Source organism: Neophocaena asiaeorientalis, unplaced genomic scaffold, assembly GCF_003031525.2.
Source record: "Neophocaena asiaeorientalis asiaeorientalis breed wild unplaced genomic scaffold, Neophocaena_asiaeorientalis_V1.1 scaffold82, whole genome shotgun sequence".
Classification (NCBI taxonomy): domain Eukaryota; kingdom Metazoa; phylum Chordata; class Mammalia; order Artiodactyla; family Phocoenidae; genus Neophocaena; species Neophocaena asiaeorientalis.
The window spans coordinates 344,671-371,435 of NW_020173068.1; the positions used below are offsets into that span (position 1 = coordinate 344,671).

The following is a 26,765-nucleotide window of genomic DNA, read 5'->3' on the forward strand; positions in this document are numbered from 1 at the left end:
TGCAAAGTGGGCCAAATTTAGCCCACCACCTGACTTTGTACAGCCTATGAACTAAGAATAGGTTTATACATTTTTAAATGGTTGGAGAAAAAAAAGTCAGGAGAATATTTCATGACAGGTGTATTGTATGAAAGTTATCTCTTGGCCCACAAAGCCTAAATTTAAAAAAAAAAAATTTGTCGAAAAGTTTGTCGACCCTGCTTTAGGGCAACGTGGATCATTACCTCCCGTTAGAAACACTGCTGTTCTGAACAAAATCACGATTCTGGCAGCAGAAGGAAGCAATGGATATCAGGCAGGCAGCTTTCAGTGTCTGTCACATAGGCGAGTCACCACACTGCAAGCCTGTGACAGTTATCTAATCTGAAACAGCATAAGCTAACAGTTCCCCCTCTCACCACAAACATAACACAAGGGGTTTTTTTTGGAAGCCCTCTACCTCAAGGACATTTTCCCTAACTGACCAAATGTGTGGGATTTTGAAAGAGACTAGTAAAAAGTAAAAGGGAATACAACGAAATATCTGGCTGGCTGTGCCCCAAAAGGCTCAATGAGGTATTATTTGCTCAATGAACTTGCCCCCAGCCAAGGGGCAGGTCCTCAGTATTACAGGTCCAGAAAATGGGTCTGGTCGGTGTTCCACAGAGTTCCACAGTCTCATAAAAGCTGACACAGATGGTCTAACTCACTAGGACATGAAGACCATAAGCCCAAAGCCAATGTGCTCATTTTTAATGGGAACTATAATTTAACTATCACACAAGCCAATGTCCTCATGATGATAAATGAACCTGATGGGAAGCCAAACTGTGGTCTGAAAGCCATTAGTGAGTTCAGAGACCAAGCCAGGAAGTTAAAGGGAAGAGTCACTTATTTAGTGCACCAGGCATGGAGATCGGTCCCCAGGCCAGGGTTCCATCTCCCAGTGCGCTGTGCCTCTGTTTCCATCATATATCCCTCTCCATCCTCCCATCTCATGCTTCAATCCCAGCCTTTTGTCTTACTCTGTACCTTTAAGTTTGCTTTACTTGTCTCTAATCTCATTTATCATGGGTCCAATTTCAGAGTGGAACCCTCAGAAGCCGGTCTTGAGAGCTTTTATGTCCAAGCTCTTAGGGAATAGTCACCCTAGTAGACAAGCCTACAAGTGCCAAATGCCTGGGCCTCTTACAGATTAGGCATTTGGTATTCCTCCAACCCCATGTGGGAAATGCACCTGCTCTGATGGGCCCAGGTGCCCTCTGATGCCTCTCAACCAGTAACAAATGGCCAGGTGACGATCAATAAACAACGCATGCATTTTATAATATTTACTGACCACCTACTATGTGCCCAGTCAATGGGGATACATCCATTAAAAAAAAAATGTCAGTCTCCACGGAGTTCTCATTTCAGGAGAGACAGGAGTGATAGGTAATAACAACAAAACATATAGTAAATGGTGATAAGCAAAAGAAATATAACAGGGAAAGGGAACAGGAAGTGTTGAGGCTACAGGATGCTGCACTTTCAGTTTGAGTACCCAGGGAAGGTCTCAGGTAGAAGGTGTGTGAGAAAAGGCCTGAAGATGGTAATGATGTAAACCATGTAGATTGCTGGGGGAAAGCATTCCAGGCAGAGGGAACAGCAGGTGCAAAGTCCTAACTTAGGAGGAGACCTGGTATGATCAGATTAGCGAGGACTGTCCTACTGCCAAGAATTGTTTTCTGAGCAGCCGAGAACACAGTAATGATCACCCATCCTCCTGATTCCCTGCAGGAACTTTCTACCTTCAGCAAAGACTTTAATACTGTCCAAACTTGTGGGTCTGGGTCAGAAGGGACCTTGAGAGCAGAGGGAAACATTGTAGCTTCTCAGGTGCTCCATTTGGTGGAAGAGGAGTAGCAGCAACTCTGAATTTTTAGAACAAACTTCTTCCTCATGAGCAGAGAACTGGGCAGTGGCAGTTAGAAGATCTTTCTGCAGTCTGGTAGAACGGAACTAAAAAAATGCCACTGGCTTCTATCTCTTCCAGCTCCTTAAGCCAGAGGCAAGCCATGAAATGAATCCTCCAGGAATCTGAATCCCTTGGCCCATTCCTGCCAGGCCCCTTTGCTGGAACTGTACCACCCTGTACCATGGGTGGCTTCCCAGTCTATGGGCCATTGCTCACTCTATCACTAGTGCCTAGAAATACCCTTCTTGGGCTAGATGACTCCCCCATAGAGAGGTGTAACAGTTAACTATTGCCATGATAATGCTGCAAAACGAGCCACCCCTAAATTCACAGGTTATAAGAACAAGCATTTGTTTTTCTTGTTTATGTGTCTGTCTGCAGGTGGTAGGTTTGGTTCCAGGCTTCTGTAGGCTCACATCTATTCCCCTTTCTCCATGTTCTCCTTGAAACATCAGCTATCAGGGACCTGTTCTTCTTATGACAAATGGCAAGTAAACGAGAGGCCAAACCCAACTGTGCAAACATGCTGGGAGCTTCTGCTCATACCACATCATGTCTGTTCATTTTCTGTTGGCCAAAACAAGTCAGATGGCCAAGCCCAAAGTCAATGGGGCAGGAAAATATATTCTGCTCCCAGAGGAAGAGGAAAGAGATTGAATATTTGCTGAATAATCTTTAATCCATTATAGGGAGCTGGGTTAGGACTTCAACACATGAATTTGAGGGGACATAATTCAGCCAATAACAACCTCTTTAGTGGGAGGAGATGCAAGATCACACAGCAAAGCAGGGAGAAATGAAGAACTGAGGTCACTTTTGCCATTAACAACCACAACTGGCAACACCAATCTAGCTTTTGCCCCGAGCCAGAACAAGCTCTATCAAAAGGAATCAGGGTTCCCTGGAGAAATGGCTGTTTCAATGACAGAAGCAGGAAATATACAAGATAAGCCTGGAGCATCTTATAGTGCAGAAAGTAAGGAAGTGCCCAAAAAAGAAAAAAACCCCACGCATTGATGGGGGCATGTCAAAGGGACATAGGAGCCAAATGAAAGAACTCCCAGTGACCAAAGTGGGAACAACTTAACAACAGTATAAAGTAGTATTAGATTATAATCCAAAGTATAAAATAAATATCCATGAGTCCATTCTGATATAAATAAATGATTGAATAAGTTAATAAATAGAGAGAGGTAAGGGAAGAGAAGGGACAATTTTCATACGTAGAAGAATTCCAAATAAATTATGTAGATACTCTACTCTAAAGGAGGGGAGTATAACTCCTTAAGTGTGGGCTGCAAAGCGACTTCCCTCCAAAGAGGACAGTACGATGGCGCAGGGTGGGAGGTGGGTGGTGGTGGGGGTAGGGGTGGAGATAACTTTACAGTACAGAAACCTGACAAAGTCTATCTCAGCAAAGTGATCAAGGTCATGTGATGAGATGAAAATGGCACTTTTAACTCTGTGGTTTTCCTCCAGAAACCTATAACCCCAGTCTAGTCATGAGAAAAACATCAGACAAATTCTAATAGAGGTCCATCCTACAATATGCCTGACTATACTCCTCAAAACTGTTAAGATCATCAAAGACAAGGAGAGTCTGAGAAAACATCACAAGCAAGAGGAACTTAATGAAACATGATGGCTAAATGTAATGTGGCATCCTGGATAGAATTCTGGAACAGAAAAAGACATTAGTTTATTCATTTAACCTGTGGACTTTATTTAGTAATAATATACCAATATTGGTTCATTGATTATAACAAATGCATCATGTTAATGTAAGATTTTTTTCTGTAGTTGGATTTTTAAAAATATTTTATCTATCTATCTATCTATTTATTTATTTATTTGGCTGCACCAGGTCCTAGTTGCAGCACATGGGATCTTCATTGCAGCATGCAGGATCTTTTAGTTGCAGCATGCAAGATCTTTTTCAGTTGTGGCATGGGGATCTTTTAGTTGCAGCATGCGAGATCTTTTTTAGTTGCGGCATGTGGGGTCTTTTAGTTGTGGCATGCAGGATCTTTTAGGTGCAGTATGTGGGATCTTTAGTTGAGGCATGCAGGATCTTTTAGTTGCAGCATGTGAGATCTGTTTTAGTTGCGGCATGCGGGATCTTTTAGTTGCGGCATGCAGAATCTTCAGTTGCGGTATGTGGGGTCTTCACTTGTGGCATGCAGGGTCTTTAGTGTGGCATGCGGGGTCTTTAGTTGCAGCATGCAAACTCTTAGTTGCAGTATGTGGGATCTAGTTCCCTGACCAGGGATCGAACCCGGGACCCCCGGATTGGGAGCGTGGAGTCTTAGCCACTGGACAACCAGGGAAGTCCTGTAAAACGTTAATAATAGGGAAAATGGAGGTAGGGTCTATATACTCACCTTTTCTGTACATCTAAAACTGTTCTTAAAAAAGTCTATTAATACAAAAAAACTGATAGAGTTGAAAGGATAAAGAAATACACAATTATAATTGGACACTTCAACTATTCTCTCAACAATCAATAGAACTAGACAGAAAATCAGCAAGGATATAGAGGAAATCAACAACACTGTCAGCCAGCAGGATCTGATCAACATCTGTAGAACACTCCACCCAACAACAGCACACTACACATCCTTTGCAAGCACCATAGATCATACACCAAGATAGACCATATCCTGGGCTATAAAACAAACCTCAACAAACTTAAAAGAATTGAAATCATACAGTCCAGATTCACTTGGGGAATAAAATAAGTTCATACTTCTTATTTATTTACTTAATAAACTTATTTACTGAAGCATAATTAAACATTTCTAGCACAGAAGCTGGCACACAAAAGTCTGCTGGATGAACAAAATAGTGAATGAACGAATGAATAAAAAAGAAAATATCTTGGGGGCCAATATTGGGGGGGGAAATCTTACTTTATTAACTTATTCAGCATTAATTAAAGGTACTTTCTATGATTCATTGAAATTTTTTTTTTTTTAATTCAGAAAAGCTCACAGAATCCAGGACACAAATGTTCCCTGTGCAGCAAGAGGGTTGCATTCCAAAATGGCCAGCAGATGGCGCCAAAGGATGTGGTTCAGCCCATGAGGTTGTGCTTCCGCAGACCTAGAGGTCCTCCTCACCTCTCCCAGCCATGAAAAGGAGAGCCAGCCCAGTCCTTCCTGTGTCTCCCTCTGCGGCCTGAGGACCCCCACCAACCACTGCTAGGGTAAGGATAGTAAGGATGCAGAGGGAGCAAGTGTAGGAAATGCTAACGTGATGCTTGGCAGAAAGAGAGGCAAGGAAAAGTGGGAGTAAGATGAGGGTTGGTGATGGGAAAGATGTGAGGACACTGAAGTGTGGGTGGCAAGCATGGAGTGGAGAGAATGCGGATAGGAAAGGACAAGCAAAGTCCCTGAGTTTGGGGCACGGGATGCACAAGTGATGGGTCACACACTTCCATCGTGCCTGGGAAAGGTCTAAAAGAGCAGTCCCCAACATTTTTGGCACCATGGACCAGTTTCGTGGAAGACAATTTTTCCACAAACCAGGGGAGCGGGCGGGATGGTTCAGGCGGTAATGCAAACAATGGGGAGCGATGGGGAGCGGCAGACGAAGCTTCGCTCACCTCCTGCTATGCAGCCCGGTTCCTAACAGGCCGCGGACCGGTACCGGTCCTTGGCCCAGGGGTTGGGGACCCCTGGTCTAAAAGGACAGGTGTGAAGGCTAGCAGTTTGTAGATTTGTCGAGGAAGTTGCCTCCAGGTGGCTTCTATTTTGTCCGTGAAGCAGGAGACCATGGTGCCTACTGACAGTTGGTGGGGGAGGGGAGGTGTCAGAGTTGAAGGGGAGCTGACAAGGGAAGCCCACGAGGACTGCTGGCCAGCACCAATGGTGGGTCTGGGGGATGACGCCATTCAGCTCAGCTTCTTCATTCACTTGTTCATTCATTCTGCAAATATTCATTGATAACCCACTATACCAGGCACTATTTTGGACAATGTAACCTACATCCTGGGGAAGGGGTGGGGGGGACAGATGGACAAATAAATAAACAAAAAAATATATGACATCATGGAAAGAGAAGGGCTATGAAGAAACAGGCAAGGGGAGGGACAAAGAGTGCTGGGAGTGCTGTGAAACGGGGTGCTTAGGGAAGTTTTCCTAGAGAAGTGACAGCTGATTAGAGAACTGAATGCAGTGAGGGAAAGAGACTTGCACTACCTGTGGGCAAGCATTCCAGATAAAGGGGACAGCTAGGGCCAAAAGAAGGGGGCCACGGAAGGAAGTGGGGGCCACAGAACAGATCACACAGGACATTGGAAATCACCTTTTATGCTCAGTATGATGGGAATCACTGGAAACCAGGGAAGCACATAACTGGATTCATATAGTTTAAAGGATCACACTGGCTGCTGTGTGGAGAACAGGCTGAAAGGGCCAAGCATGGAAGAAGGGACACCAGCTGGTCATTATGAGAAAACACGGCTTTCATGTGAATATACCATTATGTTTGGCAGACCATTAATTAGACAGGCAGTTCTCTAGAACTGAACCAGCAGCCCACCTCACTCTGCACCTTGGGATCACCTGTGGGCTCATCCTGACAGCCCCGAGCAAATGCAGAGTGACTCAAACCAAAGGCACTTCACTCCTACCTTTGTTTGTAGGTAGGGCAGACATTCCAAGTGGCTCCCATGAAGGGGGAGCTAATATTCCTCACCTATTCCAGAGCAGCAACAGTGGAAAGAGACAGTATTTGCCAAGTAACCCAGGCCCCCTGAAGGAACATTTCTGAGGCTTCCACAAAGCCACAACTGAACACCTTGCCCATGGATTCACTAATGCCCACAGCACAAGAAACCATGCAACAAATTCTACATAGAATCCAGTGCCAGGAAAGAACTTTCCTCTCAAGTGACCTCCCACAGGTGACAGAAATTGTATAGCCGGCATAGGCACAGGTGTTGGCCTGAGCGTGCCATATTAGACACCACTAAGAGTCATTTGAGTTTCAATCAATGCCACGGCTGTTTCAGGAACCTAATCACAGCAAGGAACTCATCCTGTGTCCCTGGTACATCCAGTCTCTGGTACATATTTCTGGTGGGCATATGCACTCATTTCTCTTCGGTATATACCCAGGAGTGGAAATGCTGGCAGGCACATGGCCTGCTTTAGTAGAATCTGCCACCACAGTCTCCCAGTGTGGCTGTACCCAGTTCCACTCTGTCTGGTAATGGCCTAAGATTTTTTTTCGATGGCACCAGCCTCTTCTTTTTATCACATAATAACTAGAATAAGCCTGCACTGTGGCACCAAACAGACCTTGGATCAAGTCACAGCATCACCACCTACCTGAGTGATCTTAGGCACATTACTTGCATTACTTAACTCTCTGGAGGTTTTGCTTCCCTGATGGGATAAATCACCCTCCCCAGCCTGAGCTGGCATCCATGTCAAATAAAGAGACTCTACCTCCAGCACTTATGACTACCCTCCTGACTTGGGCACACCTGAAGCTCCCCAACATGCAATCACCAAATAAACATTTCCAGCCCTTCACCCTCATAGAGTTCTTCAAAATTCCTACACCTGTGATCCAGAGACTCTAAGTATTACTTTCATCCCCCATACGTATGTGATGGGCCACTTCTGTCACCACTTTCCCTAGCACAGTTGGTGGGGAAAATCCAGGACATGGGGAGGGTCCAAGACTGGATCACTTGTCCATTTAAGTATTGTTATGGAAATAGCTCCAAGATATATTATGTTAACTAAAACAAGCAAAATGCAGAACAGGATGAATACTTTGTCACTTTAGCATAAAAAGGAGAGAGAACAGTATACATTTACAGTGACATATCTAAAAACGGATACACAAGATACTAATAACATGCAGCCATTGGAAGTGGCAATGGTATTGGGGACAGGCGTGGGAGGAGGTTGTTCAGTGTATCCTTTTATGACTTTAGAGCTTTAACTACATTGATAGATCCTCTATTCAAAAAAATTTTTTAAATATATACTTACAGTTTTTCAAGTTATGCATCAGGTGAACATGAATCCCTGACATAAACTCCATGAGGGATGTCTGGTGGGTCAACCCTGGCAAAGCAAGGATGCCTATTAGATATGTCCATGTATGTGTGTGTGTAGGGGTGTATATGCATGTAGGAGGGTGTGCATGTAGGGATGTGCAGGCAGGTGCAGGGAGGCGTGCAGAGGAATATCTATGTGTTAGACATGTCCATCACAGCCTGAGGTGAAGGGGAAAAGGATGTAGAGTCATATCAAGGGCACTGCCCTATACTTCTGAAGAGTGGACCCAACCTAAGTTCATACAGAGTTAGACCAGGGGGTGCACCTGACTTTTCATCACTTCCTCCACCACCCAACTCCTCCACCCTATAGAATTCAAACTCTGTCACTAGAAATCTGGAGTAAGAAAATGACTAAATGTTCTTTAAGGTTTTATGCATGTGTGTAAGTGTAGTTGCGTATAGGTGCATGGGTGTGGGGTAGTGTATCTGTGTGGGAGTGATGTATGTGTGTGTGGGTATATAAGGGGTGTATATGTGAGTGTCTGTGTTTTCACTCAGCAAAAAAATGGCTGGACTATCCACCTTCCCAGAAGTCAACAGAAGCTAAGCCAAGGGCCAGACCCAGGGCCCTGTGGCCAGGTGACACTGATTAATAATTAACACATCTGAGCTTGGCATGGAGCCACAACAGGTGTCCCCTCCCATAAAACTCACCTTCACTCCATGTGGCCATGTTACCCGATCAGGCTCTGAGAAGTCTGGCAAATGGCCAACAGGCAGACCCAGGCCTGTCCTGAAGGAGCTGAGGCTGGGCAGTGAGGGGCCCTTACTCCAGAGGGGTCTCACGGGCAGGAAAGGAAACAACCACAAACAGACTGGGGTGAGGGAATGCCCCTTCCACTAAAGGCAGGCACCTTCCTTTCTGGGGGTATAGCCAGACCACAGCACCCACACCATCCCTTCACTCAAAGAGGATATGACAGATAAACACACACACACATACACACACGTACACACACACACACACACACACACATACACACAAGGCTAAGAAAAACGGAAGAGAGAAGCTGAGGAGCACAGGAAGGGCAAGCCTCTTTTATTATCCCAAAATGCAGAGTATTGAAGGCACTTACAATAACAAGTTCGGAGATGAGGGGAGGCATGGGGAGGTCAGAGGTCAGAGCACAGAGGTAAATCAACAGACCCCACCCTGGTCACCACCCAGCAAGGAGAAAAGGAAAAGCTACAGGGCCAGGTCTGAAGCCATTTAGATGTCTAGCTCTACAAAAGATACAAATCCATTCTCCAGAGGATTAGGAAATGAGGAGTACACAACAGCAAGGGGCAGGGCTGAATGTCACAAGTTAGTGGTTCTTTAAGGAACACGCTCGGCAGCGAGGAGGCCCTCAGGTCCCCTGCTGGAAGAGGTCTCGGTACATCTCAATGAGACGGGCAGCCTCCCGCTGGCCAGAGAGCAGAGCACCATGGGTGGTGGAATAGTACTTGCGGTGGGTGGCCTCACCTGAGAACAGCACCTGCATGGGCTGGGCAGGGGGACAGGGAAGTGAAGGTGGAGGAGCAAGAAAGGCTATCTGTCTGCCCCAGAACCACCCATCCATACTACAAGTCAGAGAGGAATAAGCAGGCATCTGAGATGCAGGTACTATTTCCACAGGATGAGGAGTTGCCCATCCCCATCTTCCCCTGCTTCTTCCCCAAACATCCAGGCCTCAGTCCTTTCTGCTCTGAGGCTTTCATGAGTCCTGTCTCTACAATTTCAGAGACTCACTGTGCCTCTTACTAGTGAACTCAGGGAATGATTTAACCTCCCTAAGCTTTGATTTTCTCATCTCCAAAATGGGTTTATACCCTCTACTTCTGAGAGTGGGTGTAAGAATTAAGTGAAATAATGTATCTAAAGGACTCAGAACCTGAAAGAATATAAGCACTCAATAAAGTTAGGCAGTAATTTAACAAACCTTTATGGAGCCTCTATTAGGTTCCAGGGACTGTTCTGGGCACTTGGAAGATAAAAGGTGACCAGGCAGCTGCTTTGAGGAGCTTCCTTGCTGGTGGGGAAGCCAGACACGAAACCCAATTACTAAATGGCGTCATACGTGACGTGATGGGTGTTTGGGCGAGGTGCTGAGAGCCCAGGAAAGAGGCCCACTGTCAGGGAGATCACACAAAGCTTCCCAGAGGACAGGACCTTTGGGCTTCTTCTCGGAAGATGCTGGATAAATAAACAGGCAAAGGATGTTTCAGGAAGAAGGAAAAATGGGGGCAAAAATGCACCAAAACAGGCCTGGTCTAGGAGACAGTGAGAATTTTGGTATAGCCAGGGCTTAACCTTAAGAAAGGAAGCTGTTTAGGTGGGGTCCAAGCACAGAACTAATGCTTGCATTCCAAGCTTGAGTCTGGATTTTACTCCAGTACATCTCAAACTGAATGTGCAAAGGTACCAGCTGGGGACCTTGGTAGGATGCAGTTTTTAATTCATCAGGTCTGGGGTGGGCTGAGAGTCTGCACATCTAACATGCTCCCACATGATGCCAGTGCTGCTTGTCCATGGACCACCCACCTTGAGTAGTGAGGTTTTAACCCACCAACAAAGAGCCCACAGAGGTGGTTAAGCTGAAAAGGGGGCACATATTGTGGCAGAGGGCAAGCTCCCTACTCCCACATCCATTCTCTTTCTCCTCAGTAACAAAAATCCTGTCTTTTAACTGGGTCCATTGCCATCCAGGAAAAAAAAAAAAAAAGATGTATCCCAACCTAGTATCCCACTAGCTGCTGGTGGAGTCATGTGACTAAGTTCTAGCCAATCAACTTCAAGTGCACTGTTGCTTCGAAACACCGACTCAGCCCAGGGGTTCCCTTCTTTTACCCATCAGCCTGTCACAGATATGAGAGCAAGAGCAGCAGCCTCCACAGACCTCTTGGACCACAAGGTGGCCTGGAAGATGGAGCCAGGTGCTACTGATGCTGGGCCCTGACACCTACCTCCGGATTTCCTTTTATGTGACCTAAGTAAAGTTCCATCTTGTTTAAACCACAGTTTGTTTTGTTTTGCTTTTTGTTATATGCACTAGTCCTAACTGATGCAGGTGACAAGAAAAGGTGTGCTTTTCAGGAGGATGGCTGTAGCAGCAGTGAAGGCCTTCTCCTCTCTCTCCCTGAGCACAGCCAGGGCAGGCACAACACATGTTGGTTGACTACAATCTTCTTCACCAATTACACCAAAGAATTATTTTAAATATAATTCTGTTGGGGTTTTAACATTTATTGTATGTGTGTGCTTGGTGGGGAAAACTCAAAATTTACTTCATGGGAACAGAAATATATAGAGATAATTTCTTTCCAATTTATTATTTTTCTGTGTATATTATTACATAGTTGATGTAATTTGGGGGAGGGTCAGTATTCTCAATTTTATTTTCTAAAACATATTGGGGAAAATAAACAAAACATACTCGGTCAGTGCTGTCCAAAAGAACTTTCCACGATGACAGAAATGCTCTATAGTGACACACTCTAACATTGTAACCATGAGTGACACGTGGCTCTCAAACTTGAAATGTGGCTAGTGCAACTGATGAACAAAATGTTGGATTTATTACTTTAAAGCTAATGGCTACCATATTGGACAGCACAGCGTTAAATGGCTCAGTTTTTATAACCTCAGGAAAGAGTTTAACACATCTCAATTTGACTCTGTTCTTCCAGATGTTGAGTGCACATTGTCTGTTTTCTCCTTCATTATGGGAGCTACTCCATCTATCTTACCTTGGCACTCCTCAGTGAATACTACCCTTCCACTCCTCCCCTGGACCAAACACACACACAAAATGCCCACCGCACCCCTCACAGATCCCCTCACTCTGCACTCCCTCCCTCACATACCCAGCACACCCACACTCACCGCTGTCTTGGAGCTCTCCGTGTATGGCAGGGGCTTGGCCAGCTTCTCCACATCTGCCCCACTCGAGCCCACCTGTGTATATGAATAGGATCCCCGGAAGTAGGGGTTGCTGCCCCAGGCTGAGCGCAGAATTCGCCGAGGCTTTGGAATGTTGGGGTTCCCTGTTGGGTAGTGAGAAGAGCCAAGGCAGGGGAGAATATGAAATGGCTGCACACAGAAGACACCCCTGAGAAGACAACTCCCACTCTACCTCTAGGGCTCCAGGAAGGCCAGGCTGCTACGGATAAACATGGAGTATGGAGGAGGGAGGGATGGAGGCTGGGGTTCAAGCTGTGTACCCCTCAACGCCTCGTTGTGACCCCCAGCAAAATACCTCCTCTCTGTGGACCTTAATTTTCCTATCTGAAAAACATTCCAGATAATAATGTTCCCCCTTCCAATTTCAGGGGTTCTTGTGAGGCTCTTCTGGGATAGTGGAGGAAAGATGTTCAACTAAAAATCAGACAGAAAAAACCACAAATCCATCTCTTAGCAAGACAACATGAGTAGGAAATCGGCAATCTGAAGTTTTGCGGTGAAATCTGAGTTTTTCACCAACAGCCCTTAGAAACAGAGAAGAAATACAGAGCCTGTGGTTTTGAGTGTCTCAAGTTCCAAACGGGGGGAGAGCCTGCAATTTAGGAGGCCAAGGCCAAGACGCAGTGCCCTACCGCATCTCTCCCAGTGGGCACACCACCTCAGTGTCACGACCTAGGGATGAGGATGCTAGCACACAGTTCAGGAGACCCAGAGGGTCTAGCGGAGGAGGGCAGACGCAGCGAGGCCCATGGAGCAGGCAGCGGGACAGGGACAGGGACGCACCTGTGAACTGCCGCAGCATCTCTGTGCAGATCTCGGCCACTGCCTCGTCATCACACTTCTCCATGACAAGGGCCTCCTCCCCACAGATCCAGCCACTCAGCACGTGGCCGTAGCGCTCAGGCGGGTACAGGACATCAAAGCCACAGATCTTGCGGTACCAGAGCTCGGGTGGGTAAGTGAGCGTGTGGCTCTCCGCCTCGTCCTCCCACACAAACTGTAGGCTGTTGCACTCGGGGCCCCAGAAGGGCTCCTCGAATTCTAGAAAGATCTTGTCGGTGGTGCCGATGCCCAGTCGGTGGATGGCAGCCACCTTCTCAGCGGGCAGGCCTGGCCGGAAGAAGCTGGCATGCTGCGTCTTGAGCACGCCCAGCGACACGGTCACAATCACATGGTCCGCCGGGATCACCTCACAGTCCTCGCACTCCACCACCACCGGCCACTGCTCATCCTCATCCTGCCTCTCCCCCTGGGGCTCCTCTCCACCCTGGCTGCCCTCCCCAGTGTCATGATTATGGCTACCCTCACCCCGGGGCTCAATCTCAGGGCCCCAAGGGTGGGACGAGGCCTGGTCCCAGTGAACACAACGGACGGGTTTCCCCAGCTGGATGATGTGGGCCGGGATGCCCTCAGCCAGCAGCTCCACAACCCGCATGAAGCCCGAGGGGATGATGTGGTGGGCACCGGGAATCTCAGTCCACTCCCCAAAGGCGCTCAGGGACACCTCGTCCATGCTGTGCGAGCTACTCTCACAGCTCTCCACCTGTGGGAAGAGCCAGAGGGGAGCCAGGTGACCGCCAAGGCTGGGCAGGGGTAGGAGCAGGACTTTAGGGCAGTGCCGCCCTCCTCGGACCCAGATTCCCCAGGGTCAGTCTTCCTCACTCTGGCATTTGTACTCAACAGAGCTCCGAGATGGCAAAGATACCTTCAGGTACTGCTGGATCATGGCGAGCTTCAGGCGCTTGGTGGCCTCTGGATCATCAGGGTCGTCCCTAATGCGGTTGCGCACCTCCTCTCGGGTGAACACCCCCACGCTGTTCTGACTCTCAGCATTGACTGGTTTACCGTGCCGGAAGAACTCTTGGGTCAAGTTATAGACCTACAAAGAGACCCCAGGAGACTGAAAACACATTCACTCATCCTACCTCCATCTCAGACCTAAGAGCTTCACTTCAGTAGTCACCACCTCCAAGGTGTTCCCGGATGTGCTAAGCCCACGGGGCCTCTCCTTTGGTAAATCAACATCGTGCTCAGTGCTGCACTGAGGCTGAACCAACAAAATCGAGGTTTGGGGCTGAACCTGGGCAGTCAGCTTCCTTGCTTCCACACACAGGAGGTGGGGTGGGTCCCAGAGGCTCTCTTACTCAGCCCCTGCTTAGAACAAAGTGAAATGTCTGGTGCCTATACAGCCTGTAGGGAAGGTACTGCCCCTACATGCGCTCTACATGGCTGAGCATACTGCCCACTGAAGAACCCAGGTCTACACACATTTCCCTTTTCCAAGAACCAAATGCACAAATTCTTCCCCTGACATTCCTGCTCAAGTGTATCTGCTTCACCCTATCCCAGGAGGGCAGTCTGGAGCTGTGGTCTGGCCAGTGTCTTGGGGGAGAGGGAGCAGTAGGGGCCTTGAAATCTGATCTTTCTGGAGACCCTCCCAATCATACTCAGGTCCACACAAAGTGTACCCTTTACTGCAGGACCCAGACGCATTTAAGGAAGATGGCCATGTTGGGGCAGGGCATGTGGAGAGGAAGGAGGCCCCAGTGCACCAAGGAATGGAAGTACATTTCACGGGCATATTTTGGCAAGAACTCCAGACCACACTTCATCAACAAAAAGCAATGAACAGTTCCTTGGAGTGGGGGCCTATTGCCTTCCCTGCCTGCCTGATACATAACTCCCACCAAACACTAGGCAGGTCTCCCTGAGGAAAGTAAGCCAGTCCTGGGTCAGGCTGGGATCCCCAAAGGTCAAGGTCTGAGCCCCAACACTCACTCAACAAACATTTACTGGGCTATGTGCCCAACACAAGTTGTAATGTTGAGGAAGACGGACATGGAACCAAGCTCCTGTCCTCACTCAAGCTGGAGAGATATCATAACTGGGCTGTTTCTATATGATGTGCTGTGACAAGAAAGAACCCAGGGGTTGTGAGATCAGCTCAGAAAACCTTGGACAGTCAGGAGATAGCCAAGTAGACAGTGGAAAGGAGAGGGAAAGTATTTCAGGCAGAAGGAACAGCATATTCAACGACAGGGGAGAGGGAGAGTGTAAGATGCAAAGTGGCTCTGTCTTGCTGAAGTGGGCAGTGAGCAGAAAGACAGTTGCAAGAGAGGACTTTGGAAAGGCAGGCAGGGGCCAGGGCACGAAGAACTAACAGTCATGTCAAGGACCCTGGACTTTATCTAAGACCCTGGCAGACTTCCCTGGTGGCGCAATGGTTAAAAATCCACCTGCCAATGCAGGGGACATGGGTTCAAGCCCTGGCCCAGGAATATCCCACATGCAGCGGAGCAATTAAGCCCATGAGCCACAACTACTGAACCTGCACGCTGCAACTACTGAAGCCCGCGTGCCGCAGCTACTGAAGCCTGCGCGCCTGGAGCCCATGCTCTGCCACAAGAGAAGCCACCACAATGAGAAACCCGCGCACGGCAAGGAAGAATAGTCCCGGCTCACCGCAACTAGAGAAAAGCCCGTGAGCAACAACGAGGACCCAATGCAGCCAAAAATAAATAAATGTATTAAAAAAAAAGACCCTGGCATCACTGAAGGGTTGTGAGCATGATCACATGCCCACTCTCCCTCCCACCTCCCAGGACACTGGTAAGTTTGGGCTCCTTGGCCGAACATCTGTGGCTGATGCTGATTAATGGCGTGTTTCCCCTCCTAAAGTGAGTCTGAATTTGGTCAACACACATTCATAGGAGTATGTCTGCCCTGCAGCCCGGCCCTGGGGCTGCTGAGTAGAGGAAGGAAGGTGGCATGGCCCACCCCTCACCACTCCACTCAAGGGAAAAGCCTCCACATAAGATAGAAACATGAATTAAACATGTCTCTGAATATAAAGAAGAAAATGACTTAAATTATCCCTTTTTCTTCTCCCTACAGTCACAAGATGCTGGGCGTTTGGTCTTAACTGGAGTCCTCAGCAAATTCCTCACCCAGTTCCACTGCCAAGGAGTCAGGCTTTCAACTTGCCTCCTCCCTACCCCGGGTTTTTCCCTTCAGTGATAAGCAACACAGTAGCTAGTCAGCTTATGTTAACTAAAGACCAAAATGCCCAACTGAGGACAAACAAATTTAGTCCATCTATGTGATTCTTTGTGTCAACCACTGACTAGGACAGCCTTAACTGAACATGCATTTGTCATGTTCAGTCTCCTGTCCTGGGTTAAATGACATCTTCCCAATGTGATGCAAGGGAAATGGGACAGGTCTGTAACAGCTAATAATACCCCAATTCTCATTAAGCACTTTTCATTGGGATCTCATTTAACCGTCCTAACACTATGAAGTAGGTATAACTGTGTCCATTTTACAGGTGAGGAAAGTAAGGCTCAGAGAGGCTCAATAACTTGCTCACGATTATACAGCTAATAAATGGTAGAACTGGTATTGGGTTGGCCAAAAAGTTCCTTCGGGTTTTTTTTGTTTTTTGGTTTTTATAAGTTAGTTTATTTATCTTTAGCTGCGTTGGGTCTTCGTTGTGGCGCATGGGCTTCTCATTGCAGTGGCCTCTCTTGTTGCAGAGCACAGGCTCTAGGCGCATGGGATTCAGTAGTTGTGGCTCGCAGGCTCCAGAGCGCAGGCTCAGTAGTTGTGGAGCACAGGCCCAGTTGCTCCAAGGCATGTGGGATCTTCCCGGACCAGGGCTTGAACCCGTGTCCCCTGCACTGGCAGGCGGACTCCCAACCACTGCACCACCAGGGAAATCCCAGTACCTTCGGTTTTTGAGTAAAACTAAAAGACACATTTTTCAATTTCACCAAGAACTTTATTGAGCAACATATTCACCATCTTGTCCCACTACCTTCTGCCATTTTTCAGGCACCTTCACAATTCCATCTTCCCAAAACCTTTTACCTTTTTGAGCAAAGAACTGTTCCAGGTGCCTTTTACAGTCTTCCAGGGAATTGAAATTTCTTCCATTAAGAGAATTTTGTAAAGACCGAAATAAATGGAAATCCAAAGTTGCAATGTCTGGTGAATACGGCGGATGAATCAGAACTTCCCAGCCAAGCTGTAACAGTTTTTGCCTGGTCATTGAAGAAACATGAGGTCCTGCGTTACCCTGATGGAAGATTATGCATTTTCTGTTGACTAATTCCAGACACTTTTCCTCGACTGTTGCTTTCTAATTGGGAGCAGTACTTGTTGGAATTAATCATTTGCTTTTCCAGAAGGAGCTCGTAATAGAGGGCTCCCTTCCAATCCCACCATATACACAACATCATCTTCTTTGGATGAAGATCGGCCTTTGGTGTAGTTGGTGGTGGTTCATTTTGCTTGCCCCACCATCTCTTCCATTCCACATTATTGTACAATATCCACTTTTCATTGCCCATCACAATTTGTTTTAAAAACGGACCATTTTCATTATGTTTAAGTACAGAATCACATGCAGAAATACAGTCAAGAAGGTTTTTTCGCTTAACTTTTGTGGAACCCAAACATCAAAGCGATTCACATAACCAAGCTGGTGCAAACGATTTTCACCGCTTGATTTGGATATTTTGAGTATGTCGGCTATCTCCCGCGTGGTATAACGTTGATCACACTCAGTTAATGTCTCGATTTGATCGCTATCAGCTTCAACTGGTCTACCCGACCATGGAGCATCGTCCAGCAAGAAATCTCCAGCAGGAAACTTCACAAACCACTTTTGACACATTCGATCAGTCACAGCACCTTCTCCATACACTGCACATCTTTTTTTGCGTTTCAGTTGCATTTTCACCTTTCTTGAAATAATAAAGCATAATATGCTGAAAATGTTGCTATTTTTCTTCCATCTTCAATATTAAAATGGCTACACAAAAATTCACCAATTTTGATAAGTTATTTTTAAATGCACGCTGATATGACAGCTGTCACAATACGATCTAACAAAATTGTTTTGAATGAATTTAAAGACAACAAAGTACTACTAGAGCCATCTTATGGAAAAAAACGAATGAACTGTTTAGCCAACCCAATATTTGAATCAAGGTAATCTTGCTACAGAGATTAAGCTCTATATGATAACTACTGAACAGATTAAGCTCTATATGATAACTACTGAACAAACTCATTTATTTGTTAACAAATATAATACATTCAAATGAGTAACCCTTCAAAGTCATCACCTTGGGAGGGAGGCTACATATTTATTATGAAACCACCCTCAGGCAAGGCTTCACATTCTTAGAGCACACCTCTTCAGAATGGCCTCCAGCACTGTCTAACAGCTACATAAGGAAATCTCTCTTTTGACTTCTCTTTTGACTTCATTAACACCTCTTCCTTCTGACCCAAAGCAGCACCACCCAGAGTGATAACCCACCTTTATCCATCCTACTTTCCATGACTCACACTCTTGGCTTTCAAAAATCAAACCCACAAGCAGAAGTTGATGATGATCTACTTTGAGGGACATTTAAAAGAACAAGTAAGTCATGGACCCTGAAAGTCATTCTCAAGAGGCATCCAGGCTTGAAGCACTCATAATAACATGGGAATCAGGACGTGACTGATTCCCAGTAGACCAAGAAGGTCTACTTTGAAGAATACTAATTCTTACCTGCTTAATAATAATATTAGAAGTGAGAACACACAACACTATAGGATTGTACATAACATACTATGTGGGTGCACACACATAAGACAGTGAGTGTGCCTGCCCTCCATTGAGCAGGGATAACCCCAAAGCAAGAGTCATTTCTCCTTTCCCATGCCCAAAAGACATAGAAAATGTACAATAGGTGGCTGTTGACCAATTTACTGACCTGAAGTGAAGGGTCATTACACTATAAATGACAAGCTATCAGAAGGCAAGATCTACATGTTACCTTGCTTGTTCTTTGCAGTTCACAGCACCACTGAAAGTTACTAAAAATATTAACATTCTTTTTAAAAACCTGAATAAGACAAGGATGTGTGTCATTGATATTTCTATCCAACACTGTACTGGAGATTGACAGTGCAGTAAGGCAAGAAAAAAAAATTAATAGTTTTAAGTTATGCTGTCCAATACAATAGCCACTAGATCTCTATAGCAATTTAAAATTAAATTAAGCATTTAGTTTCTCAGTATTACTAGCTACATTTCAAGAGCTCAAAGGCCACATGTGGCTAGTGACTGCCAAACTGGATAGATGTCTAAAACATCTTCATTATCGTGGAAAATTCTATTGGACAACGCTGGTCTGAGGATTAGAAAGGAAAAAGCAAAATTCTCATTCTTTTGGTATATAGGATTATACACATAAAATTCCAAAATACCATTAGAACATAAATTAATGTGGTATATTAATAGATATAGTATTAGAGTTAAAATAATAATTTAGCAAGGTAGCTAAAATCAATAATTAAAAATCAGTTATAAATACCCATGACATTTTGCACATAACTAGAAAAAATAATCTTAAAATTTATATGGAGGGCTTCCCTGGTGGCGCAGTGGTTGAGAGTCCACCTGCCGATGCAGGGGACACAGGTTCGTGCCCCGGTCCAGGAAGATCCCACATGCCACGGAGCGGCTAGGCCCGTGAGCCATGGCCGCTAAGCCTGCGTGTCCGGAGCCTGTGCTCCACAACGGGAGAGGCCACAACAGTGAGAGGCCCATGTACCGCAAAAAAAAAAAAAAAAAAAAAGAAAGAAAGAAATTTATATGGAACCACAAAAGATCCCAAATTGTCAATGAAATCTGAGAAAAAAGAACAAACTGGAGGTATCACACTCCCTGACTTCAGACTACAAAGCTACAGCAATCAAAACAGCATGGTACTGGCATAAAAAGAGACACATAGATCAATGGAACAGAACAGAGAGCCCAGAAATAAACCCACACACAATTAATTTTTGATAAAGGAGGCAGAATATACATGGAAAAAAGACAGTCTCTTCAATAAGTGGCGTTGGGAAAACTGAACAGCCACATGTGAAAGAGTGAAATTAGAACACTTTCTCACACCATATACAAAACTAAACTCAAAATGGATTAAAGACCTAAACGTAACAATGGAAACAATGAAACTCCTAGAAGAGCATAAGCAGAACACTCTTTGACATAAATTGTAGCAATATTTTTTTAATCAGTCTCCTAAGGCAAAAGAAACAAAAGCAAAAACAAATTTAATTTAATTTAACCTAAAAGTTTTTGCACAGCAAAGGAAACCACTAACAAAACAAAAAGCCAGCCTACCGAATGGAAGAAAGTATTTGCCAATGATATGACCAATAAGGGGTAAATATCCAAAATATATAAACAGCTCATACAACTCAATATCAAAAAAGCTATCAACTCGATTAAAAAATGGGCAGAAGATCTGAATAGACATTTTTCCAAAGAAGTTATACAGATGGCCAACAGGCACATGAAAAGATGCTCAACGAGCTAATCATCAGAGAAATGCAAATTAAAATGACAATGAGATATCAGCTCACACCTGTCAGAACAGCTATCATCAAAAAGAACACAAATAATAAATGTTGGTGAGGATGTGGAGAAAAGGGAACTCTTGTGCACTGTTGCTGGGAATGTAAATTGGTGCAGCCACTGTGGAAAACAGTATGGATGTTCCTCAAAAAATTAAAAATATAACTACCATATAACCCAGCAATTCCATTCCTGGGTATATATCCACAGAAAAAGAAAACACTAATTTGAAGAGATACTTATACCCCAAAGTTCACTGCAACATTGTTTACAATAGCAAAGCTATGGGAGCAGCCTAAGTGCCCATCAACAGATGAATGGATAAAGAAGATGTTAGACAGATAGGTAGACAGATATAAAATATATAGTTATATAGTTATATATATTATATATATATAATGTATATACACACACACAATGGAATTTTACTCAGCTATAAAAAAGAAAGAAAATCTACCATTTGCAACAACATGAATGGACCTAGAGGTTTAGTGAAATAAGTGAGACAGAGAAAGACAAATACTCTATGTTATCACTGATAGGTGGAATCTAAACAATAAAACGAATGAACAGAACAAAACAGAAATAGACTCAGATATAGAGAACAAACTAGTGGTTACCAGTGGAGAGAAGGAAGGGGGGAGGGGCAAGACAGGGGTATGGGATTAAGAGATACAAACTACTATGTATAAAATAAATAAGCAACACGGATATATTGCACACAGCAGGGAAATATAACCATTATTTTGTAATAACTTTAAATGGAGTATAATGTATAAAAATGTTGAATCACTATGCTGCACACCTGAAACTAATATAATACTGTAAATCAACTACACTTCAATTTAAAAAAAAAGATGCAGTTATAATTCTATACACGGGGAACAATCAGAAAATAAAGTATTTTAAAATTACCATTTAAAAGAGTATCCAAGAGCAATAACAACAATAATCATACCCACTTACCTAGTAATAAATCTAATAAAAGATGTTTAAGGACTTTATGGGGAAATATTTAATCATGAGTATCAATAATCTCTTACCTAGTACTGCTCCACTCATTGTCTTCATTCTACCCTCAAATTGTCCTGATTTTCCAAATGCAGGGCCCAGAGAATGTGCAGACATGACCAGGATCGTAGAAGACCCCAGCAGGTCGCCCAGCCCCCTCAAGTCTGATACATACACACACACACACGCACACGCACACGCACACACACACACACACACACTGCCAGGGCGCTCGCTGCCCCACAAACCCTTGTGCCCAACTATCCCCCTAATACCTCACCTCGTTGTATAAATCACTGAATTCCTCAACCACATCCTTGGGGATCCTGCAGCCATGGTTGGTGAGGTAGCAGGCCACGCCATTCTTGGAGTAGAGGCTGATGCGGCCCACACTGCGCTCCCCATCAGTTGTCTCTTCCAGAAGGCCATTGGCTTCTGCTAGATGATAGATGGGATTCCCGTGGGAGCCATGGATCCACGTGGCTCCCAGCTCAAAGGTGGCGTGTCCTGATGGCAACAATAGGCTCTTATAGGGGCAAGGAAGAGAGCCAGAACACTGCCTCACCCTCCTTCTTCCAAGAGGATCCTTCCATCCCCAACAACAGGGGGAAGGAAGGGGATTAGGTACCGCTCTAGCAACGAACCAAAATCTTCAGTGAAAATATCTCAGTAGAAACCACATGTGGCACAAAATGGATTCTACTTTATAGCTAACTTCTACCCTGAATAACTCTATGATCTGACACCAAGTCATCTCACTGGAATAATTAGAAGACTCTCCTAAGATAACACCAGACAACAGACCTCTCCTCCCCCTCAGGAGAACTTCTATGGGTACCAGTGGGTACAATGGGCCCAGTGAGGGGAGCAAGGATCCTTGAAATACCCAGTGAGGAGGCCCAGCCTTCCAGACCCAAGGTCCCCATTTGGCCTTATTCCAATTCCTCAAAATCCAGTGGCCCAAGAGTCTAAGCCACTCTGCCAGATGGAAAATGGTCACCTCCCAACTCAGTCTGGGGCAGAAGAAAGAAGGCAAACATTCCAGTTTGGAAGACTCCTCCCCAAGGCAGTCTAAAACAGACTTCTGGAGAAAACTAAGCTTTCTCATCCTATGGCACAGGTGGCAGAACCCTAAGAGTCTGACTGGGGCAGAGGGAAACTCCTGGGCCCAAGCTGGGACAGGGCTGGTGCCTCATTTTACCACCCCATCCATAGCCAAGGTATCAGATGCTCTGAGGCAAGTTGTCACTGTGCCTGTGCCTATTTCCTCTTCTGGGCCTCAGTTTCCTTTTCTCATGCTGCATGCTGTGATACATTTGTCTCCTCCCTTGCCTAGCTCCCAGGGAAGCTGAAACAATGAAAGGAAAACAGAAAGGAACATTTTTTGGTGTTTCGTTTTGTTTTTGGAGGCCTGATTCAAGACATCATGTGTGGTAACTTTTTTGCCAAGATGGTCACAATAATCCCTCCTATCCTTACACACATGGCCCTTTGCAACGTGACTTTGCCAGTCCTGCCATCAAGAGATGGAGTCTTTCCGCACCCCTTGACTCTGGGCTTGGCTTGTGACTTGCTTTGATTAACAGAATGCAATGAAAGCAATGTTTGTGGTTTCAGAGCCTAGGCCTCAAGACACCGTGTGGCTTCCACTCTCTAGACTGTGACCACCATGAAGAGAAACCCAAATTTCTGGAGCCACAGAATATCAGCAAATAAAATGATGTTGTTTTAAGCCACTACATTTTAGGGTGGTCTGTTAATGCAGCAATAGTTATCTAATACACTATAACAGACAACACTCACCCCTCACCCCAGGAACTGGGCATTTCTCTTTTTTGTGTCTTCTCTTTCCTGGGCTGCTTCTAATTAAACCATCAGTTACTTAAAAAAAAAAAAAAAAAGAAAGAAAAGCTCTGTGTGCATCTATGTGCCAAACACAGAGCAAGAGAAAACACAATCAACCTCAAGCCACAGCCAGCAAGACAGTATTTCTTGGTGACTCCGGAATCAGAGGCAGGAATGTGTGGGTCCCTTTGTCCAGGGAAAGTGGGCAGACCAGAAGGCACGAAAAGCTAGAAACCCAGTGCCCTTCTTCCTCCACGGGGTTCCTGGGGGGTGGGGGTGGGGGGCACTGGGGACATTTATTACTAATTCTCCTTTAGAGCCTCAGGCTCCCAAGGTCTTTTGCCTGGTTTGAGCTCCCAATAGGAGCAAAAGGGGCCTGTACCCTCCCCAGGGTACACCAGGGAGCTCCAAGTCATAGTCACCGGGCAGTGATGTCCAGGCATGGGGTATCCAGGCATAAGCAGGAACGAGGTGAGCAGCTCAAGGTCAACAGCAAGGTCAGTGCTCCACTCCATCCCCCAAGTTTTACAAGGAGGTGGGGTGGCCCAGAGTATACCTCAGTCTGAGGATGTTTCCTGCCCTCTCCCACAGGCCTCTCACCTTTGTCATCCTTGTTACATCCTGCATCCAAAGGGTACCAGGCACCATCTCCACATCTACCTCACGGTGTCCTTGGGGCTTCTGGTCATCGCCGCTGCCCTTACCACCGGGATTCACAGCTAGCATCTCACACTGCTGCAGGTCCAACTGCAGCCTGGGCTTTCAGCCCTGGGTGTCTGCACACACAACACACACACATACGCCCTTGCCTGGATTTGCTCTCCCGTATCCTGGCAGGGTCTGCCTTGATCTGATTCTTCACATATATCATGTGTGCAATTCCATGTGTGCAATTACCCCCTTCCTTCTTTTCACTACCTATCCAACTCCCCTCATCACCTGAGGCCCACCCAAGCTCCCTCCCCTCTGAGGAAGGCTTCCTGCCATGTGCATCCCCTCAGCCTCCTGCAGCCCCATCCTTTCCACCTCCCTCCATTCTACAATCACTTCCCTGCACAGCACGTCTCGGCTGCCAACTACCACTGAAACTGGGCTGTTTGTCCTCCCGTCTTCTGCTTTTATGTCAGACCCTGAATGTCTTATCAAGATTCAAGAACCACAAATGGAGCCATCCCATCCCTAAGGCTCCTAGTCAGCCAATCAGGTGTTGAGCAAAGAGTCTCAGGGCTTCCCAGCTGGCTGTCCCCAGGTTTGCACATGCCTTGGACTGCACTTTCATCCTCACTGCCAACACATACTCCTGTGTGTGCCAGGGGAAGACAGACATAATTTCACATACACCTTCCAGGAAATACTCTAAGGGAAGACTTTTAATGTGATCAAAGTTTTTGAAAGAAGAGAGAAGGTTGCTCCTCAACCTCTGCTTATTCTAAGTCTGTCCACCTACTTCTCTGAGCCAATTGCCCCATTCATCAAAAGTTAGCACACAGAATCTGCTTGGCCTTGCTGTCCATGTAGCAACAGACACAAAATCTTCTGGAGGGTCAGTGTAGCCCACACACTCCAGGCCACCATGAGTGGTCCCACTGGGCCATTTTCATGGTCAGACCCCCTGGTTGGGAAACCCCCCTGACTTCTACCTGCATTTCAGGCAATTTCCCACCCTCTAGGACCCCTGACAAAACCTGCCCAGCCCTAGGGTATGTCTCTTATCTGGCTGCTTTCTGCAGAGGCCTTATTTCTCTGCAACCTGGAGAGACCCTCCTCCTCGACAATCCTAAGACCTGCCCATCACTCACAAGGAGGTCCAAAGTCTTCTTCCACCTCCACTGCCCTTAACTCCTATTGTCCCAGGGCTAGCTCTCAGTCATGATAACAGTAATTCATATTCAAAAGTTAACAACTAATAGAAACTTGCAGAATTCCCCTTCTTGTGAAATAGAAACCAGTCTACCCACTGCGAAGTTTGGTCCTGGGTGTCCCTTCCCTCCTAAACACTGTGAACTCTAGATCGTGTTCCAAAGATAAAGGCCAGAGCCCCACCCTGCCCACCTCAGAAGGGTGCTGAGAGTGGCAAAGGAAGGGAAAATGCCCAGGCAGCATGCATGATAGAACACTAACCCCCGGGAAGAAGATAAAATAACGAGATTTCAGGCTAGGTCAGGGCACTGGGAGATAAGAAGTGACCTTAGGAGATGACTGGATTGAGGTGAACTGAGGCACTTACCAAGCTTCACGCTCTGTACGCGGCCTCCAATGCGGCTGGAAGCCTCAAGCACAGTGACATCCGTAAAGCCCTGCTCCAGAAGTGCTTTGGCAGCAGCCAGGCCAGCCAAGCCGGCGCCGATCACCACCACACGAGGCTGTCCCCTTCTCCGCAGGCCACGACTGAGAGGGTCATCCGCACTGTCACCACTGGATTCACAACTTTGCATACCGTCCACACTCGCCTCCTAGGAACCTGCAGGGGGCAGGGGGTCACAGCTCACCTGCTCTGCCTTCACTTCCCACCTGCCCCAAGAGATGCTCACAGGCTCTGCCTTCAAGGGGGGACCCTGAGCCCTCTCAATCCCTTCCGAGGACCTGGGCAAGAAGAGCCAACTCCAAAGGATGTGGGGAAGGAGGGAGGGAGCCACAGGGAAGGAAACAGGCAGGGAGGATGCACCGTGGGCCCCCATCAGCAAAAAGGAGAGCTGACAGCCCACCCCAAATCCCTGAAATCCATCAATCCCATCTCAAACCTAGTAGGCACCGCCTCTTCCCCAAGGATGAGACAAGAGTCAGTAAGACAAGAGTCCTGGTCTTGTATGACCAAGAAGGTCAAAATCAGGAGAAACTGATCCCGGTGCTGCTAACCCTGGACCAACACAGCCTAGCACAGCCCAGCACAGCCCAGTACCACTGCTGTGGTCCAGCTCACACTGACCTCAGGATGCTCTCATGAACCCCAGGATGCTTGTACAGACCTCAGGGTGCTGGAGCCAACCCCAGGATACTTGCACACACTGCACTAGACCCTCTGCTCTCCCTCCCTCCCCTGGCCCTTCCCTGGCACTCACTCTCCCTTGCCCTGTCTTCTCTTCTCCTCTTGCTTTCAGCTAGTTTTTCACAGCCTCAATGAGGTGGCAGTTTGGTAGGCAGGACACAGTCCCACCCTCCCCCCAGAAAGTGCCACGAGGCTGGTATCGAATGAACCTCTGCTATTCCGGGTAGGTCTCCAGTTTTTTTTCCCAGGCCACCCAGCCCCTCAGTCACCACAAAGCAGCGAAGAGCCCAGGAAACAGTGGACCGTGAGGACCCGTGGCACCAGAGGCCAGACATCAAATTGACAGTTACGCTAAGCCAGCTTGCTCAGAGACGCCAGCCTAGGGAGCTGACAGGAGGCCGAGGGGGTCCGTGAATCTGGCCCCAGGGCTGGGAGAGGCTACCCTTCTATTCCTGGAGTGACTACAAGGGTTTGAAGGTATCTGTGGGCCATCCCAAGGGGCCACTCAGATCTGATCCTGTCCCCATTCCTTTCCTGACCCAA

At 46.5% G+C, this 26,765-nt stretch overlaps 1 protein-coding gene across 6 annotated transcripts in view; it reads right to left on the minus strand.

The window, feature by feature from the left end:
* Nucleotides 1-3,954: 3,954 nt before the first annotated feature.
* The window catches only part of SMOX (spermine oxidase), a 42,491-nt gene continuing 19,680 nt past the window's right edge, over nt 3,955-26,765 (minus strand). Inside the window, exons 2-10 of one of the 6 annotated variants that reach the window (XM_024743229.1) lie at nt 25,464-25,697; nt 21,672-21,898; nt 13,664-13,837; nt 12,742-13,096; nt 11,881-12,041; nt 9,938-10,027; nt 8,670-9,502; nt 7,945-8,019; nt 4,211-4,267 (exon numbers count right to left, since the gene is read on the minus strand). In XM_024743229.1, coding sequence (XP_024598997.1) covers nt 9,365-9,502; nt 9,938-10,027; nt 11,881-12,041; nt 12,742-13,096; nt 13,664-13,837; nt 21,672-21,898; nt 25,464-25,671 — 1,353 coding nt within the window. In that variant the 5' untranslated portion in view covers nt 25,672-25,697 and the 3' untranslated portion in view covers nt 4,211-4,267; nt 7,945-8,019; nt 8,670-9,364. The other 5 variants (XM_024743224.1, XM_024743225.1, XM_024743227.1 and 2 more) reach the window with 5 other exon arrangements.